The sequence below is a fragment of the Malaya genurostris genome, chromosome 2, assembly GCF_030247185.1.
Source record: "Malaya genurostris strain Urasoe2022 chromosome 2, Malgen_1.1, whole genome shotgun sequence".
NCBI lineage: Eukaryota > Metazoa > Arthropoda > Insecta > Diptera > Culicidae > Malaya > Malaya genurostris.
The window spans coordinates 292,801,045-292,821,232 of NC_080571.1; the positions used below are offsets into that span (position 1 = coordinate 292,801,045).

At 37.2% G+C, this 20,188-nt stretch overlaps 2 protein-coding genes across 8 annotated transcripts in view; one reads left to right on the plus strand and one right to left on the minus strand.

Moving 5' to 3' along the window:
* LOC131430603 (serine protease inhibitor 28Dc-like) overlaps positions 1–14,939 on the plus strand; it is a 26,988-nt gene extending 12,049 nt beyond the window's left edge. For 5 of the 7 annotated variants that reach the window (XM_058595693.1, XM_058595697.1, XM_058595695.1 and 2 more), the window contains one exon: positions 6,664–8,354. In XM_058595693.1, the coding sequence (XP_058451676.1) occupies positions 6,664–8,299 (1,636 nt within the window). In that variant the 3' untranslated portion in view covers positions 8,300–8,354. Of the gene's footprint in view, positions 1–6,663; positions 8,355–10,989; positions 12,952–13,690 lie in introns of those variants that run through there. The other 2 variants (XM_058595700.1, XM_058595698.1) reach the window with 2 other exon arrangements.
* LOC131430605 (uncharacterized) lies at positions 14,915–16,075 on the minus strand. The gene is made up of 2 exons (XM_058595701.1): positions 15,941–16,075; positions 14,915–15,440 (listed from the first exon to the last, which is right to left on the minus strand). The coding sequence occupies exons 1-2, from the start codon at positions 15,986–15,988 to the stop codon at positions 14,937–14,939; spliced, it is 552 nt and encodes a 183-aa protein (XP_058451684.1). The 5' UTR covers positions 15,989–16,075; the 3' UTR covers positions 14,915–14,936.
* Positions 16,076–20,188: the final 4,113 nt, after the last annotated feature.

The window sequence follows — 20,188 nt, forward strand, 5'->3', positions numbered from 1 at the left end:
ATCTGGGGCACGCTCCGAATTCAGCTGCAAATCTAGATCAAAAACTCAGGTAATAATTCTAGTTCTACAAGTAAGGAACTGAATTTTTTTTTAGAATTTTCTGATAAGTGCTAACTTACAGTCCATAGAAATTGAAACTTGAATTTTCGATTTCTATGGACTGTAAGTGCTAACTATATGTAGACGGAAAATGTTCGGTTATATGACAAGCAGTGTTGTTTCACAAAGTTGTATGCAGGTAGTTTCTGTCAATGCACACTCGTTTCGTCGCTTCCATCCCGCATCCACCGTGAATAGCAGTGTGGCTATTTGAGCACAGTATGAAAATGTTCTCTTTGTCCTTCTCATATCCAAAGATGTAGCATTCAAACATTATAACATTAAATTGAGTTATCTACTTGATCTCACACAACTCGAACATGTAATCACTTTGAAATACGGCTCTAAAGACCGAACGTTTTATAGTGAAGTCTTCTACAACACAGGGAACGTGAATTAGGAATCCGACAATAGGGTATCCCAGATCATTGGTTTTTTCGAAAAATTGGGACAATGAACGACTATCTCGCTTCTGATCACAGATAGAACCAGAATCTTTTCAGTAAATTTTTAGTTCTTGTGTTGACTTATATTTTACGATCCTTTGATGAAGAATTAATCCTGTGACTCAAAATTATAAAGATTTAGTTAGACGGTTTCTTTGGAAAAGTTCCAAGATCTGTTAGATGATTGATAAAATACTTCTCATAGTATCTAGCGTTAGTGAGTATATGAAGTTCTAAGCATTTATAACATGGAATGAGAATTGTTTGAAGAGTGTATTCGGCACAGTTTGTGGACTACTTAGGAATAGACAAATTAAACATATATTTTTTGGTGGCACCTATAAGCCACTAGGGTATTGTTAGAAATTAGCTCTAGGTTCTGAAATCTGAGACATTCAATGTTCGATATTCGAACTTCGTAAACAATGAATTTTTCCATACTATTGGATATAGAGTTATGGGTATTTTCAGAACGGGTTTGGCAAGTAGATTATTTTCGCCACCCAGGTCCCCGATCTCTGGATGCACTGAAATTAATGGCCTAAAAACTTTGGAATGAACTTCGCGACGTCGTATGATTACAAATATCGAAACAATTTTTTTTTAAACTGAACTGAAACTTTTACAGGATAGGATACTTAACGTATCTAGAAGGAAATAGATGACGTCAAATATATTTCTCATATCAAATTCTGAAAAAAAGGTCCTACTACGGCAGACGATCAGCGAGATGGGAATGCCAAAGCCACTATTCAGATTGACCTGCTTCAGACAAACGTGGTACCGATGATCGCCAATTGATCTAATGCCTCCCAGACGTGTGGTTTGACACCAATATTCTCGTGGTTAAAAAGAAGGAGCATTATTTGCGTAAAAGTTGAAATAATGTTGAAAAAATCGTTTCTTCGCGGTTATGGTTGCGGTCAACTGCAGGATCTCGGCAGCATGTCAAAGCATTTTTGTAAAAAACAACATAGGATTGAAGTAATAATTCTTCCATTGAAACTTAACTTTGTATTTTTGTGTTGCCGTTTGAAAATTGCTCAATTTGAATGGATTCACTAAGTTGTTGATTTTAATATTTTCATGTTTTGAGTTTCACAAAACTTTTGCCTTTAAACAGCAAAATGATATCATAATGTGATATTAATTGAAAATTTGGTGAGTCGATATCATATGAGGATTTCAATCTGATGTTGCTATTATAATCAGATTTCAATTTGTTCTCATTTTGATGTTAGACTTTACTCGGGATGCGTATGCGGGTACACTCTCAGGTTCAAAATGTCAGAATTTTCCTTAAAAAGGGCCTAATGCCAACTATGACATAATACACGATATTTAAAAAAACAGTTTGGAATCATTTCGATGTTTCAAATTTTTTGGATCGTTTTTGTTACCTTTCGTTTCATATTTAAAATTTTACTCTGCAGTTAATTTTGAGAACTTAAAAAACAAAAAAAGAATTGTTACTATTAAGGCATTAGCCCTTCTAAAAACAAAAAGAAAATCAGAGATGCCATTCATACAGATTTATCTATATTGTATAGATTTTTGCGTTCGCGTTCGTTAAATCAGATTACAGATTTTCTAAGTTTTATACAGATTTGTAAAGGTTCATAAAAAGTGAGAAGTAAATCGTTAGACTTTTCTCTCTGAGTATCTATTAGTATTTGATTGCAGTACTTCTTTAAAAGTTTATTAATCAACGGACAAATCACATGTTAAAATGGAAATGAGATGAAAACAAAGCGCAATCAAGTGAATTAGGTGCACATTTTCATCTCATATTTTTCATTGCTTTTATTGCTTATCAGGTAATTTCAGAAGTCTTTGATTGTTGAATAAACAAGTGGGAAGTGACGTTAACTAACTATAAAGTCATCCAACATTGAATAGTGGTGTAGTTATGTGAAATAGTGATCATGTTTTGAGATGAATCGATTAGTAAATATTCAGAAACATGATGAATTGTAAAACTTCAGACGAAAGTGGTTCCTAAATCAAAAAGAGAGTTTATTTTAAATGAAAAAAGCGATCGTTGAAGGGTTTTTAACTATTTTTTTCAATTAACAAGTGTGGCAAAACCTAGAATAAATGTTTTAAAACGTTCCACAGTTTTGTTCAGGTACGTTTGAAGATATGATTAATGTTCAAAGTTATGAAGTGAAGGAATGAGATGGAAATTGGAGCTGAGATGAAATAGGGAGCCCTTACCCTATGCCTAAGATCTGTGTATTCATATATGCAGTGCACCGAGTTTATCAAAGTGGATTGCACGATTGAGATTAGATTAGATTGATTCAAGGTTCCTTATTTGCCGGATTACTAATAGAAGGTACGTAAATCTTTATATCGCAATAATTTCTGCAAGAGGAAATTTGTATAGGAATGTGTTTGTTGCTAATCAAATGTGTCAGTGGAAGTAAGCTGAATAACTGAAATAATTTTTCTTGAGCAGCCCTCTCAGCAGGCGGTTCTATTTTGTTGGTCGTTGAGCGCTTGTTGAACAACATACTGCACGAAATATTCGTTGGAACAGTTTGTTCGACGACACGACCTGCCACTCGACTATTAAAACTGTATCGCAAATTTAACTACCCCTCAGTAACTGGTAATGTCAAAACGAAATCGCTTGAAAAAATGTTGGAACTGGCAACACAACTTGGTAAATTATTGATTTTGAAAAACAGTTACCAGTAGCCTTGGTAACTACATAAGGAATGTAAACAAAAACAAGAGATTTTCACTTAAAACGAAACCACTGAGTGTAGTTGGCCCGCTGGCAGGTATTAAATTTATTATTTCAGAGAGTTTTGAGTCATTTTGGTTTTTTTTTAATTTGCATCTTTTTTTCAATGAACTGGAACAATTTCGTCGCTGCCACAGAGAGGAAGGCTTTTATCATTTCATATTCATAGCTAGAAAGTTGTATTGTCGGGTGGTAGTGAATGATTTGCCTATGGGTACATTTACAGCGCGCAACTGTGTTTGGAACTTAAAATAATGCGAATTAGGAACATAAAAAAAATTGTTTTATGCAACTATCGTAAACAATGTTTTTAATTGAAAAAAGTTTACTCGTAGTAAAAGGACATACAAACGAAAATAAAAATAACATGATATTGAAAGAATCGGTTGCCTTTTTCTGACAAAATCAAAATGAAAATAATTATTTAAAAGCAAAAGTTATTAAAGCATGAAATAAAAATACATATATTTTGAAAATAATTCAAGAATATCTTAATTTTTTTTATTACCACTAGCGTTTTTGAGAAGTCGAAAGTGTTTCTCACTGCAATTTATTGTTAATTTCGTTTGGTATTCCGTGGACATGTCTTACGATCGTTTTTCAGAAATGAAGTGAACAATCAACTAAATTATGTATATCCAAACTATTTATCTACCATCTGGTTTAAATTTACATATTACTGTTCGTAGGAAACGAATAGAAAGATACTGGATCTCCTTCACGACTGAAACACCCAGCAACGCAACAACGTCTTCCCATTATCGAAAATGTTTTCCTGACCTATCAAAACTAATCATTGCATGCTGCCACTGTAATTCTCTATGACTAACAAAACACATATTTATAAATGAAAGAAATGATCTGTAAAACATGGTAACTATCACATAGCAACGAGTCAACAAACTAGAAGATTACGCTACAAAAAGAATCATGAATATTCGGACTTCTGTGTATAATATCACAAGATCATTGTATAATTTAGAAAATGTAAATATATTTTCTGCATAGATACGGTAATTACGGTATACGATCAACACCTACGTAATAATTATTAATTGCATATAATAACAAAAACAGTGGAAGTAATCATCTTGAAACCGCTTTAGTTTCCGTGCAAAATGTCGCATTTCCTCACTCTGGCTGGTTTGGTAACCGTGGAACTGCAGGATAATGACTTGTTAAACTGCTCTATTTGTTTGCCCATGTCCAGAAGCATTTTCGAAGTCGGCGAAAGAATGTTAACTGCAAATAGAAAATTTTTATTTGATAATAAAATTCAAGCACTCACCTGCACTCAGCTTCATCATAATTTGCATCGATGATGATTAAAATTATTGAGTTGCTCTCCGGAATTCACTAAATAACCGGAAAAGACACAAAAATAGAATCGGTGGAATTATTCCACAACAATTTTAAACTGTTTGTTTATTTATTCTGGTGCTCCTTGGTAACTAGTTCATAGCAACCTAAACAGTGTTGCCCGAAAAGTTAGTTTTTGTCATTTTCAAGGGGTCGCTATATTTATGGTAACTGGTGGTAAATCGCTCACGAACACTTTTTATTCCGATTTTTCTTCGGAGTGTCTGGTCGTGTCGTCGGTTCAACGGTCTGTTTCAAAATCGGCAAATGACGGTCCCATGATGGCCTCCCGTTGAACGATTGATTGGACTTTCGTTGAACCAATGATCCAACGTATTGGACCAACGAAGGACCACCGTTGAACGTTTTTTTTTTCTAAGAGGGAGTTTCAAGGAAAACGAGAGAGTTTTAGACTAAGATTTTCGCTTTTCTTGAATTGCAATTTTAAGCAGTATGAACCGATTGGTTTATTTTACAACCATATGGAAAATTTATTGAGTAAAATCAGGAAAAGAAGAGCCGAAATTGTTTTTTACGCACACATTGTTGGCATTACTCATACGTTTGCAAAGAGACTTGCTCCTTCATATTTACTCCATTTATGGTTATAGCAAATAGTTATCAACTGAAAACACTTAGCTACACCCACAATAAAATCAAAAGATATGATTGCCGGTGATCCTGACAACATTTTTATTTCACCCTGTCGTAGAAGTGGATAAAAAATTGGGTGGGTATATACTACGAAGTAATTTTTATATTTGTTTATAATAAAATAATGATGGTTCTGAAAAGAGACTTTTATGAAGGCGTTCGCACTTTTTAAAAAAATTTGGAATTTTAGAGGTGTTGAAAAATGCTTTTCTTTCCCCACATTTTAATCTGTATTTCTTAGGAGAAATAAATTACAGATTAATCTGTGTATGTGACAACCTTGTTTCGCACGGCATATTCCGAAACGACACCCATACTAGTATGAAGATGTGTTCTACATCAATACTTTCATTGAATGTGTATTGGAGAAAATTCAATTAATTCCTAATGATAATTCAGCGGGACTGAAGAGTGGCTTGAATTGTCATGACCAACCGGATCTGCTTTTAGATCTGAGATGGCTCTTGGCGTGTATACTCGGTAAACTTGTCAGAAATTTGACTCGGAATTCATTGTGATTTCTGTCTGGAAATTCCAAAGAAGATGAAACAATCCATTTCGGGCGGATTTAGGAGATGCATTTGGAACTCACAATGAATTCCGACGACTGACAACTTCTACTGGCAGGCTTTTGGTTAGGGTTTTCTGTGTGCGACTGTTCTTCGCCACAATTTAGCTGTTCGGCACTCGCTTCATTCCAAAAGCTTGAGATCTTCGATGTTGCTCTCCCGTATGTCTCGCTTCGACAAGCGTTGCTCATAAAATGCTGGTGCTGACATGGGTCAAATCAGACAGGTTTTCCAATAGTGTACTATCGAAATAATTCAATGTTGTTGCAATACGCGTTCAAGTAGAAAAATGTCGAATCTATTGGTATTTAGATTATATAAATCCTTTTACAAATCACTGAGCTATGAGCTTTCAAAATACGAGAAAGGGCCAACACGCGTCATGATAATCGTTGATACCAAACAATTCAGAAAAGTTTAATTTTGAATTATTTGAGATTATGTTATGAGAAAGATACAAATAAACGAAACTAAAACCTATTGTCCAGTTTCCTTTCGGAATTCAGATTGATATAATATTGAAAATGGCATTGAAAATATTGAAAATCATTTCCCTCTAAACATTGGTTATGGCTTTTGATAGCGTTATCATCTTACATTTTACACATCCTTCACCAGTACATGAAATCTATTGTGTGCTTGATATAACATTCCGTTACACGCTTGTTAGCCCGCACATTGGAACACCTGGTATCTGGGTTACTGCTAAAACAAACCATTCCCAAAATCCCGTTGCCCTTACCGAGATCAGTGTAACTCTACAACTCGCACTTTTTCCCAACAGCTCCCATACCATCTCGGTGGCAAACGGAGTCTTCGTCAACCCGGACCTCCAGTTGAACAGCAACTATGTGAATCTTACCAGAAATCTATACGACGGTGAAATCTTGCAGCTACCGTTTGACCAGGACCCAGAGGGATCAGCAGCTGCCATCAACCGATGGGTTCAGGCGAAAACCAGAGGCAAAATCCAGGACATTATTAGTGCCGATCAAGTCGACGGTATGCCGATGGTGCTGGCGAGTGCACTTTATTTCAAGGCGAAATGGGAAAGTATGTTCAGCGTTCCGGATACGAGACCCAGATCATTCTATTTGAACGGCAGAGAGCAACCACCGGTCGACGTTGAAACGATGGTCGCTTCCGGGTGTTTTCCGTACTACGACGCGAAAGATATTGATGCCAAAATATTGGGTTTACCATATCAGGAAGGAAAATCTACGATGTACATTCTACTTCCGAACGATTCGGATAGACGAAAATTGCAGTCCATTCTGACAGGCAGCTTCAATTTACAGCTGTTTAACCAACTAATCGATAGAATGCAAGTGAGGAATGGAGCGCTAAGCATGCCAAAGATGCGTCTGGAAAATATGTTTGAATTGAAACAGATATTGATTAGCTTGGGATTGCGAAGCATTTTCGATCCGAGCACCAGCAATCTATCCGGTATGTCCGGCGGAAGTGATCAGAGTAGTATTGGCGGAAATCCAAATAGACGCAGACCAACCTCAGCAGCTAGGCCGGGTCCTCCCCAGATCACTACTCGTAATCCAATCCTATTCCCATCAAATGCACCTCGTGCTCCTCCACCAGATCATGCCCCAGCCGAACAAGCTCCGAATCGAATCGTTAGATTCCCGGTCGGACTGGAGGAGTGCAATTCCATCAACAATTGTGTCTTCAATAGTACATGTAACTGCGATGTAAACACTCGTGGAGCTTTCGACCAATGGGGTTGCCACCAGAAACCATTTTTTGTAGCTAGCCAGTGTCCGTCCGGCAGTATTAAATCGATAACGGAAGCAAGTATGTGTATTATTGATTCATACGATCCGTTTCATGAACTAAACTTTGATCGATGCACGGAACGAAATTGCTATTTCATCTCGAACACGTGCTATTGCTGCAAATACAGATCACCAAGCACTACGACTGTCCCTACAAGCGAACAAGTAGTGCCTCAGTCACAATCAGAACAATCGCCCGGAACAGCTCAGCAACAATCGGAATCCCTGCCGGAACCATTCGAGATCTCTAATCGGTTCAAGCCGACCACTACGAAGCCACCTCGGCAGTGCCAGAAGTATCGACGCTGTGATTTGTACGGACGCTGTGATTTAGTGACCGTATGTGCTTTGATCAACGAACAAAACTCCTACTCTCCCAGAACGGTACGACATAAACGTCAAAGTGGGAACAACGGTAAATCGAACCTGTACGCGGGTGCAATAATGCACAAAGTTCATTTGGACGTCGACGAGCAAGGCACGGAAGGTGGTGCAGTCACCTTGGTTGCGGTCGACAGGATTTCGTCTTCTTTTACGATGAGGGTAGACGGACCATTCCTGATTTATGTGCGAAACGATGTCACGAAATTACCCCTATTCTACGGGGCAGTGTACGATCCGAGATCGTGAGAACCAGTGAACGGAATTTTCTCAATGCAAGAATAAAATAACTGTACTTCGTCTACCATTTTTGTATTAAAAATTATTCACATTCCCTGGATGTTCATTTGTGGTTCCTTCGTCACATTCTTAGACTGTGAATCATAACGCGAACGATTCTAACTTTTGGTACCCGACCAGCTAAATTTCTATCGTGTGTTCAATTTGACTAACATTACAACTCATTTCAAAATTTGTCCGATGGCAAATATTTGAATTTATTTTGCACTGTACACAAAATGACCATCATCACCACAACTTTATACTAGGTCGGATATTTTGAAACTCTCCAATCCAATTTGGCAAAACATAGTCGCCTGTATCTTAGTTAGCCGAGCGTTTTAATCTTTTCACCTTCGCTGAAAATGTCAAATATTTCGATGTGGAAAAATCCTGGTGGATGTTCGCCTGTCACACCAAGTACTTCTGGCAAATTTGTCGTATTTCTTCTTCCGGAACTTCTTCAAAACATTCTAGCGGGACATACCGACGAAAACTCCAGTCCGGGAATATGTTTGGCATGTGTTTGAAAGTACGTCTCGTCGTCCATTACGACGCATTTCAGCTGCACCAAGCCCTCGCGTCACACCTCCGTATTCCACAGGGTTGCGCAAAGGAACTTGACACATTTTGTCCTCAGGCTACACTGGAAGGGAGAAACCGAACACGACGGAAAGTAGAAGATTGAAGGTTTACCTTATGATCAAAAAAAAACCGGAATTTTATTAAAAAATGCAAAATTTCAATTTTTAATAAACGAATATTTTTCAACTTTTTGTATAGACCCCAAACAAGAACTAATCGTACGATATGCGTCAAAATTTGACAGAATGTGTACAAAAGTGTTGCCAACGTTGAGAGAATAAAAGTTTACCGATTAGACAAGCGCGGGAATTTTAAAATGAAAATTCCGGTTCTTTTTTGATCATAAGGTACGTCGCATATCCGACAACATTCTCGAAACCAAGTGTACCAACAATAATAGATTTGAACTCGATTATTAGTTACTTTCTGGAAAATGTACGATTGAAAAAATGCGATTTGATCTTCGAAATCGATCAATAAACTTCAAAATAGATTTCAAACGAGCCTAGAATTGTTGAAACCGTTTCAGCCATCTTTTATCCGGAGCCAAACACAATTGCGTCTTGTCGGATACGTAATTTAAACTAACATATTTCTGAAACCTAAGTGACAGCCTTTTGATCTTTGAATTCAATTCCCATCTCAAGATTAGCCTTCATCTTTTAAACAAGTCCAAGCTTGTTTCTATCGGTTTGACCATCTTTCCAGCAATTCTATTACCTAGCAATTCGGCCATTCTACGCATAATAGTCCTACATATATAGAATATGGGACGATTATGCGTAGAGCGGCAGTATAAAGAAGTATCTTTAAAAAATTGTTTGATTTGTTGAGTTGTGTCAAATCCAAAACATTTTAGTGAAATGAACATTTTGACTAGTTTTCAGGATTTGTTCTTTTCTCAACGTGGTCAAGCTATAATAAACTGCAATATTCTGTCAATGTTTACAATGTTTTCATACTTATTTTGTTATCTAAGGAGCATATAAGAAATGTGCTTACAAAATTTATGCAGCTCTAAAGCTATATTTTGATGGCATTTCCAGATAGGTAAGTTTGGTCTAAAATTTTCCTGCTTGATGCAACTCCAGTTTAACAAACAAAAGTTATAACAATTTTTAATGGATAACGAATTGAATTTCCGAAGTATAAACACAGACTAACAGACAGGACACTCAAATTAGATTCTTCAATCATTTTAACGGTCATTTCGAATAGTCCTTTATTTGGGACAGTACTCACATGTGTCATGATGGCGCCACGTTACCCTATCAAAAACATCCTGTCTGTCATCTAGACTGTGTTTTTTTTCATTTACCAACAGAGTTGCCATTTATACAGAATTACCTGTTATCTATTGATTCGTATACGTATACATATTGCCAAAACTATATACATAATTGTGCTACTTCTCATCCTCCAACGCAATACAAAATCGTTTTGTTACAATATTTACTTGCTTCTGGTCTACCGAAACTTAATTTCGGATGAAAATTACCAACACAATAAAAAATAATCTAGATGAGCAACGTTGAGAAAAATAAATGGTTACCTTCCAACATCGCTAAAAAAGTTAAATATATTATCAACGTAATCCAATAATTTATTGTGATGATTCATTTTCAAATATTATGATGAAATCAGGCAAGCAGCTGATCGGTGTTGACAAACGAGGGGAAACCAACTAGTAAAAAAACTTTCACATAACACAAGGGGTGTACCGATAGTGAATAGATCGTGCAGTTCAATATAGGTGGAACTAGTGCATCACGAAAAATTTTTTTTATAAGAATTTACTCATACTGTCATGTCTGTTAGTCTGTGGTATAAATTTCTAATGCGGAATGATGATTATTTTTTTTTCATTTATTAGATCAAAAGTTTCTTCTCCTGTTCTGATAGAACAACTTGTACAAATGTATAAAAAATATATGTATAGCGCCATTTGCATGATATTCTAATTCGCATGGGTTGAAACATGGTATCATAAGCATCTTGTCTATTTCTCTTATTCCTACCATTCCTGAGTTTAGTTTCTGTTCTAAGAGCTCGATTGAATTTCTTTTTCGTTTTAGGATCGCGTCTGCTGAAGACAACAATACCCACGAGATTCACATAGCAAATGGAATTTTTGTAGATGACTCGTATAATCTAAATCCCCTGTACGACATGACGGCCAAGGAACTGTACCAAAGCGAAGTGGAAAAGCTGGATTTTGTAGGCCGTCCGGACGAGGCAACTAAACGTATTAACGCATGGGTAAACGAAAGCACTCACGGCAAGATTCCGGAAATATTTTCTGCTTCAGTCGGAAGTAACACTGTGATGGTGATTGCCAGCGCACTGTATTTCAAGGCACTTTGGAAGGATATGTTCATTGAAGGCGGCACCAGATCGAGGGAGTTTTTTCCCAACGGCAAAAACGAAAGCTCTATCAAGGTGGATATGATGGCTCACGGTGGATGTTTTCCGTTCTATGAATCTCCTGATTTGGATGCAAGGATTTTGGGAATTCCTTACGAGAAGAACTTATCAACCATGTACATAATTAAGCCTAACCATTCCAACCGACAAGTGCTGCAAGAAATGGTCGCCAAATTAGATAGTAGCACAATAAATGGAATGATTGGTCGAATGAAGATGAAAACCGCCATTGTTCTATTCCCAAAGATGCACATCTCAAGAACACTTGATTTGAAAAAGGTTATGAAAACACTCGGTGTTCGATCAGTATTCCATCCGGGGCGAAGCGAGTTATCCGCATTATCGGGAGGTTCAAATGTTCAAGGTTCAGCGTCTCCGGACTTACCGAACCCATTGCGACCAGCGGTAAATCTACCGATTTATCCTCGGTTCAAAAACAAAACCAAACCGGCTAACCCAAATCAGCTGGTTTTCTCACGAAACGAAGATGACAAAACTGAGATTCCAACCGTTCCGGACACGACAATTACCGATGAGGCGGAGATGGCTCCCTCAACCACATCTGCAACAAATTCGGCCAAACTATCGAATAAATCACTGAAATCAAAACGTGACGTTTCCTACAAAACACCCACCGAGGTGAAAGGCAAACCGGATCCACTAAAGAGTAAAGACTTTTTCCTAAACAAACGCATCGTCAAACCAACCGGTGGGAAGAAGTTACGACGCCGATCACGACGGGCAACCCAGAGCTTGTACGTGAACGATGCCATCCACAAGGTGGACCTAGAAATTAACGAACGCGGTACCGAGGGTGGAGCAGCGACTGCCATTTCGTTGAACCGATCCGGGACTAGCGTGGTGTTCAAAGCAAACGAGCCCTTCCTGTTGCTGATTAGAAATGATAAGACAAAACTGCCAATATTTTTCGGATCAGTGTACGATCCCAGTGAATAAAATTACATGCTTATACCGATAGACTTGTGTGAGTACACAGCTTATATTTCATAGCAATAACACTTAGAGAAGTAAGCAATGTCAAATTGTTGGCTATTATATCGGAACCATGCTAAGCAATGGCAATGACAGATGCAGTTGTATCGATGTATCCGAATATTTAGGAGCATCCAGGTAGGCATAGGAACTATGCAATAAAATACAATTTCAAAATTTGAATTTGAAAGCAAACTGATTAGAAAAACACATCGATTCGGTAGAATGAATTGTAGAAATTTTCCTAAAATCTCCGAATATCCATATCTCTAAGAAGAATAACAAGTCTCATTCCTCAATTTGCATGCAAATATAATACTCCATTTCTATTCATCCGCTTAATATGTCACCAGCCGGTCATTGAACTAATGAAGTTTTCCACGATGACGACACAAATTAACTGTCGATGAATCATCTTCATCTTTGACAGCTATCGGTGGTTTGTTTTCACTGGAATGACAAGGAACACAATGGACTGACACAAGAATAATATGGAACAGGATGGAATGATACGGAATGAAAATGTAAACAAACCAAAGACAGCTGTCAGACGATGTTCAACTTATTTTGTGAGGTTATGTCATATTCGTGCAAAACCTAATAAAGGGTGATTTTTTTAAGAGGTATAGGATTTTATTTAAAACAAAAAAAGAGAAAATTTATGAAATTTTTATTGGAATAAAAATAACTCGGTCCATGGCTGCTCGTCGTCAGCCACTTAAGGCACGGATGCTTCTGAGATCACCCTCCACTTGATCGATCCACCTTGCTCGCTGCGCTCCTCTTCTTCTTGTACCAGTCGGATTAGATTCAAGAACCATTTTCACTGGGATGTCGTCCGACATCCTTATGACATGCCCAGCCCATCGTAGACGTCCGATTTTATCTGTCCGTACGAAAGGTGGTTCTCCTAGCATCTGTTGCAATTCGTGATTCATACGCCGTCTCCACGAAATGTAACAATCTAATTCTGCTACTTTAAATTTTTATTAAAATTACCGTAAAGCAATCACAATTGACTTTTTAAACTTTTTTCTCGTATATCGTTTATTTTTACCTTGCTTTAACCTGTTTAAGTCGTTCGCCGGGTAATACAGGTCTTTTGTGCGTACCAATTTACTTCTAGTCAGTCTTCAACTCTACCTATGGTAGGGTTATAGCGAATATGGCCAATCGTACCTTCTCATTCTGATATATACTGCTACTATTGTCGAGAAAGACATAAGATATGAGCTATTGAGTGAGGTCTTACCATTGGATGACGAAGTTACTGTGCAATTTTTTCTCCTAGCATCTTTTACAGCGACTCAAGGAAACCTAAGCTCACTTTTTTCTAACTTTTTTTTCAAACCATTTCAGCAAATCTGTCGAAGTGAGCATCGGCAATGGTGTCTTTGCCCAGGATGGACAAACGTTTGATGAAAAATACGAACTGCTGGCTAAGCAGCTATATCAGAGCGAAATGAAGTCCCTTGACTTTGCTAATAATGCTCCGAAGGCGGTCTCATTCATTAACGATTGGGTCCGCGTGCAAACTAGAGGCAAAATTCCGGAGATCGTGTCCCACCTGAGTGCGGACACCATGCTGGTTATCGCGAACACCCTGTACTTCAAGGCGGAATGGGACGAGCCGTTCCTGAAGGACGGTACAAAACTGCGAAAGTTTTTCCCCGATGGTCCCAAAAAACCCGGTAACGATGTGTTGACAATGGTTCACGGAGGATGCTTCCCGTACTACTACTGGAAAGAAGCGGACGTTCGAGTCTTAGGAATTCCGTACAAGAAAAACTACACGATGTACGTTTTGATGCCGACCGATTCAGACAGGAACAAGGTAATTTCACTACACAACAAGGTCAATGCATCGATCATCAACGATATCGTCGAAAAGATGGAAGTGAAAACTGCCTCCATTCAGCTGCCAAAAATGCATATGCTTAATTCATTCAGCTTAAAGCAAGTTCTCGAACAGCTCGGAGCATCCAGCATTTTCGACAGATTCGGTAGCGATTTATATCGTATACTCGCAGGACCTGGTGCTATTTCGCGTGTTGATACGACGGATGTTGAAGACATTCTGGATTGGCTAGACGATACCAAGGAAAATGCTTACAAAAAACTTCTCGCAGAATATCCCGATTGCTTGATTACGGAAAAAGATGTTGAAAACAAGGAGAAATGTGAGAAAAACGTAAAATGTCGCTTCGGAGGAGACACTTGTGTGTGTTGTTCATCATTCGGTTTCCGAAAACGCCGTGATGTCGGACAACGCCTGTTTGTGAACGAAGTTATCCATAAGGTGGATGTCGTAATCAACGAAAAAGGCACAGAGGGTGGCGCTGTAACGGCCACACTGCTCGATAGAATTACACCTCAGGTGAACTTCCGCGCTAACGGACCGTTTATGTTGTTGATCCGCGATGAATTGACCAAGCTTCCGTTGTTTTATGGTAGCGTTTATGATCCATCGAATTAAGGCTTTCGTCGGGATATATTTTTTGAACAAAACTACTCCGCAGGATAGGATACGGATCCATATCGAGCCATTCAAATGAATTAAACACAAATTCAAAACAGAACAAATATACAACAAACACTTTTAAATTTATTTCATTTCATCACTTGCCATGCTCTGTTCCAACAACCGAATGAGTTCCTCTAGTTTGGTGCGATTCAATTCGAAGCGCACCGTTCTCAGCTTTCGATCTTTCCCCCGACAGTTCAAAGCCACCGTCGCAATTTGTTGTCGTGTCGAAGCAAGACTGCTATTTCCCATGATCCACTTGACGTCCCAATCGAACGATTCCATCAGTTGGTTGTCCTTCGCATTAATTTCACTGATCAGGAATTGAGTGATTTCAGGTTTACGTGCTTCGACAACATCCACCAGAGTGCGCTGTGTCGGCTGACTTAGCTGGGCAAAGTGTGATCTCAGTTCTGATTCGTTAATTTCATTCAGGCAGTACTGGCGCAGCAGGATATCCACTTGCTTAAGAGTGAAGGTAAGCTCATCTCCGACATTGGGAAAGTTTAGTAGTTCCGCAAGTTTTCGTTTAATTACATTGTTTTCGGGTGGTTCTAGTAGATGATCGACGAGAAGATGGAATATCTGAAATGTTTTTGAACATTTGATGATTGGTTTTTGTATGATTTTAAGACTCGATTTAAGTCAAGTGTCGCAAAATCGTTCGGCACAAATTCTGCATTGAGCATTGTGCCAACCTGTTTTAACGTTGGTGAGTTATGATCCAACTTCAAATCTATACACCGGAAACACATTTGAATCCAGCGATAAAAAAATTAACTTAAGACAATACCGATTAGTGGACTATTCATAGCTTTCCTATCAGGTTCAGTATCGAAACAGTTCCGTACACGGACGGCTTCAATGCGTGTATACACACTTGTTTGGCACCATTTCGTGTCGTGTAAGAATAATACCGTCTGCGCACGGAACTGTGCCGGGACTGAACCTGATTGGAAAGATGTGACATAAATATTTGCTGCCTATGTGAAATTCACGAGTTCTGACAGATTCACTGATGGACAGGTTGTTTCTGATACCAAATTATTCAAACTTCAATATTTAACACCATATAATAGACTCACCTTATCAAAGTTTGCGTCGCCACCAACGTTTACTAGTAAATCATGCATTATACTTTATTTAAACCTGATTAATAGGCTACTACAGTAATAAAATTGAAATTTTTGGATAGAATTTCATTCGATAACAATGCTATATTTTTCGTAAACAAAACGAAATAAAACGATAAAAGATCAGGGATGCCATTTTATCTAAAATTTTCATTAAACTCGCCCAGTAAAAAAAAATCGTTAATCATCAGAGATGTCATTTACACAGATTTATCTGTATAGGGTAACAGAGGTATTTTGGCCACTTCATATATTTTGGCCCACCAAACAAACTTTATCGATTTCATCGGATTTTATCGATGTTAAGTAACTCATTTTGCATCAATTTGAAGCTAATCACATTAAATTACCTATTGCGGAAGGGGTTTTAAAAGATATTACAATATTTGGTGGATATTTTTATAAAGTGGGCCAAAATACCTCTGTTACCCTAATACATATTTTCCGACGACACGACCTGCCACTCGCTTTTAAAACTGTATCGTACATTTAACTACCCCTCTAAGACAAGACCTGACAACTGTCTTCTTATTCTTAATTCCGAATCATCCTTCTCGTCATTTTCGCCCTGTGAAATAAATACCAACGTATCGGCTAAAGTGTAGCCATATTCACAGATTTTTTAAATAACAACGCTAGGAAAAAAATATCACATTCAAATTTTTAGACTTTAGGTTTTTGATTTGAAATAAACATAAAACATGTTTTGGTGAATGCATTTCTTTATTATATATTAATGCTTGAAAACAATTTATTGATCTTTGATGACAAAACACGAAATATCTCATGTTGAACGAAAAATCGAATCCATTGTTGACGTTTTACCGGATCTTTTGGAAACCGGAAAAAGTCAGGTTTGGATAGAAATGCTTAATGCGACCACAGTGTGGAACACAACAGTTCATTCTTCTCGTGAAACTATACACACTTTCGAGTTTACACCCATTTAAAAAATCTTTTTTGGTTACACTTTAATTTACTAAAAAGAAAAACGGCTTGATGCCTATTTTAATCACACAGTTCTGCCACTATCAACATTTATTACCAATGAGATTAAAAAAAAGTGAAACTTTCTCCGAAAATTTTCATTATCATTGGTGAGCTAAAATTATACATTTTAATAAATTTGTTTTCTGATTTTCTTTATACTTGGCATCATTGCTCGCGTACCCTGCAAAAGTTTTTCCTGTTCACAATGTGCAGGTAGCAACATCAAAATCAGCCAATCAGAAACTGGTACATTTTGGAACAAAAGCAGCCCCCCCAGATGTCAGGTCTTGTCTTAGCTACCCCTCAGTAACTCGTAATGTCAAAATGAGATCTTGGTAAATATGTTTGAAACTGGCAACCCAGGTTGATAAACTGTTGATTTTAGAATAACAACATCCTTGGTTACGTTTGTTGTTCAATTAAAAAATGTGAATCGAACAAAACGAATCAATGAGTGCAAATGATGAAATACTTCACGGTTTTATCATATGTCGTAAAGTAAGAAAACGAATGCAAATATGAATGTATTATGGGTTTAATTTTAATGATTAGCTCATATCACATCTAACGATTTTTGTTAAAAAGGCTTCAACATCGTCTGCTTATGCGCCTATACTCAGAAATCCAATTAAGTGGACGGCCTTCAAAATAGGAAAAGCACCAAAGGAGATTAGTTAGCTTGACGAATTCTACTCTTGAAAAAATCAATCTATAAAGTCCATCAATTCTTTTGAACAAGTAAGAGCGTCTCAATTCGTACCACTGGACAATTTCCATCAAATAATCGAAAACTCGGTTCGATTAAACAGAAAAGCAATGGAAATAAAAAATGTTAAAGTCATCCGAATTCAGCCATTGAAATCACGACACTCGAAACACAGACTAACAGACATGACAGTATGAGTAAATTCTTATAAAAATAATTTTTCGTGATGCACTAGTTCCATCTATATTGTACTGCGCGAACTATTTACTATCGGTACACCCCTTGTGTGACGTAAAAGTTTTTTTACTAGTTGGTTTCCCCTCGTTTGTCAACACCGATCAGCTGCTTGCAGGGATGCCTGATTTCATCAAAATTTTTGAAAATGAATCGTCACAATAAATTTTTGGATTACGTTGATAATATATTTAACTTTTTCGCGATGTTAGAAGGTAACCATTTATTTGACTCAACGTAGTTCATCTAGACTATTTTTTGTTGTGTTTGTAGTTATCACCCAAAATTAAGTGGCGGCAGACCAGAAGCAAGTAAATATTGTAACAAAACGGGTTCGATTTTGTATTCCGTTGGAGGATGAGAAGTAGGCATAATTCTGTATATAGTTTTGGCAATATGTATTAAATTTGTATCCTGCATGAAATTCGCATGGACGTATACAAATCAATACATTACAGGTAATTCTGCATGAATGGCAACTCTGTTGGTAAATGAAAAAAATAAACACAGTATAGATGTCAGACAGGATGTTTTTGATAGGGTAACGTGGCGCCATCATGACACATGTGAGTACTGTCCCAAATAAAGGAATATTCGAAATGACCGTTAAAATGATTGAAGAATCTAATTTGAGTGTCCTGTCTGTTAGTCTGTGCTCGAAATTGATACTATCGAATATGGTTAACGATCCGACAAAATATTACTAAAAACTTGTGCGAGAAAAATAGGACGTAAAATTAAAACGATTAAGACGACTTAGGAAGTCCCTGTCAGCTTGAGGCGAAATCATTCTTGAGTTCAGCAACGCCATCGCACGGCATTACATTCGACATATCATGTCTCCATTTCTTATCAGGAAACAATTAAATGGTAACAGAGTAAAATTTTCGAGTAAATTGATAGTACAGTACGCATTCGTAGTTCATGTAGAGCTCCACAGCGAAATCTGGAATACACACAGCTAGATTTCGTACAAATACCTGGAGATTCAGATTTGAAACCAAATTAACCAAAGCTTGTAGGTTTTACCAAAGCATATATGTTACCCACCATCTGGTCAAACTGAAATTATAAATCTGTTAGAAAAAATATGTTAAATAATGATAAAAACTTCCCAGAATTTATCTAGCGATCTTCGAATTCAGACGAACTTTCTCAATTTATTTGTTTATTTATATTTCTAGGGTACCTTGGTAACTATTTGTAGCAACCAGAACAGTGTTGCTTGAGAATTTCATTTCTATTATTAACAAGGGGTCGCTATATTTGTGGTAACTGACGGTAAATCGCTCACGGACACTTTTTAATCCGATTTTCCTTCGAAGTGCCTGGTCGTGTCGTCGTATTTTCATTACCCCCCTGCTATGTAAGATGGCTCCTAAAACCGACGCATTTTGTTTTGGTGGCGTTGTTGTCAACAATATGTTGAGCTACGTTCATACCATACAATCAAACCACACTGGTGTCAAAAGTAAATTTCTTCAAACCCAATATAAATATAACTCTACACTGAGAAAAAAACCGTAGTAACCGTAACCTGTTCTTCATTGTCATTTCAACTATACTCTTAAATAGTAGCAACAATCATGGTATATGACCATTCACCATCCGTATTGTATAAATCACTAGACAACAAAGACTACGACTTGACTAAACTATTTGTATTTATGACTTTTCTGGCATGGTCATCCTAACAATGGTAGTCATCTCAAATATAAGAACAAATAGTTAAAATCACAATTTCTAGTAAGGTGAAATTTCTCTTGAGCCTTGATAGGGTAACAGAGGTATTTTGGCCACTTCATATATTTTAGCCCACCTAACAAATTTTATGGATTTAATCGATGTTAAGTAACCCATGTTGCATCATATTGACATAAATCACTTTATACTACCTACTGCGGAAGGGTTTTTCAAAGATATTACAACATTTAGTGGATATTTTTACAAAGTGGGCCAAAATAAAATCAATCCTAAAGTGGGCCAAAATACCTCTGTTACCCTATATATGAGAAGCGAAATAGTTATTGCTACCATGTAAATATGTTCACAGTATAACAATGTTACCATAAATAGATATATGGTTTAAAAGCCGATTATGAAGTTTGAAAACACTATTCATGTAGTCCATATCAACATAATTAATGTAGTAAGCACATTATCGTATAGTGTTTTTTAATCGACAATGTATTTCATCTGTGCTGACTATACAAATTGTCAATAAATGGGTGTACTTTGTTATTGTCACATAAAGTTACAATATAGCAGAA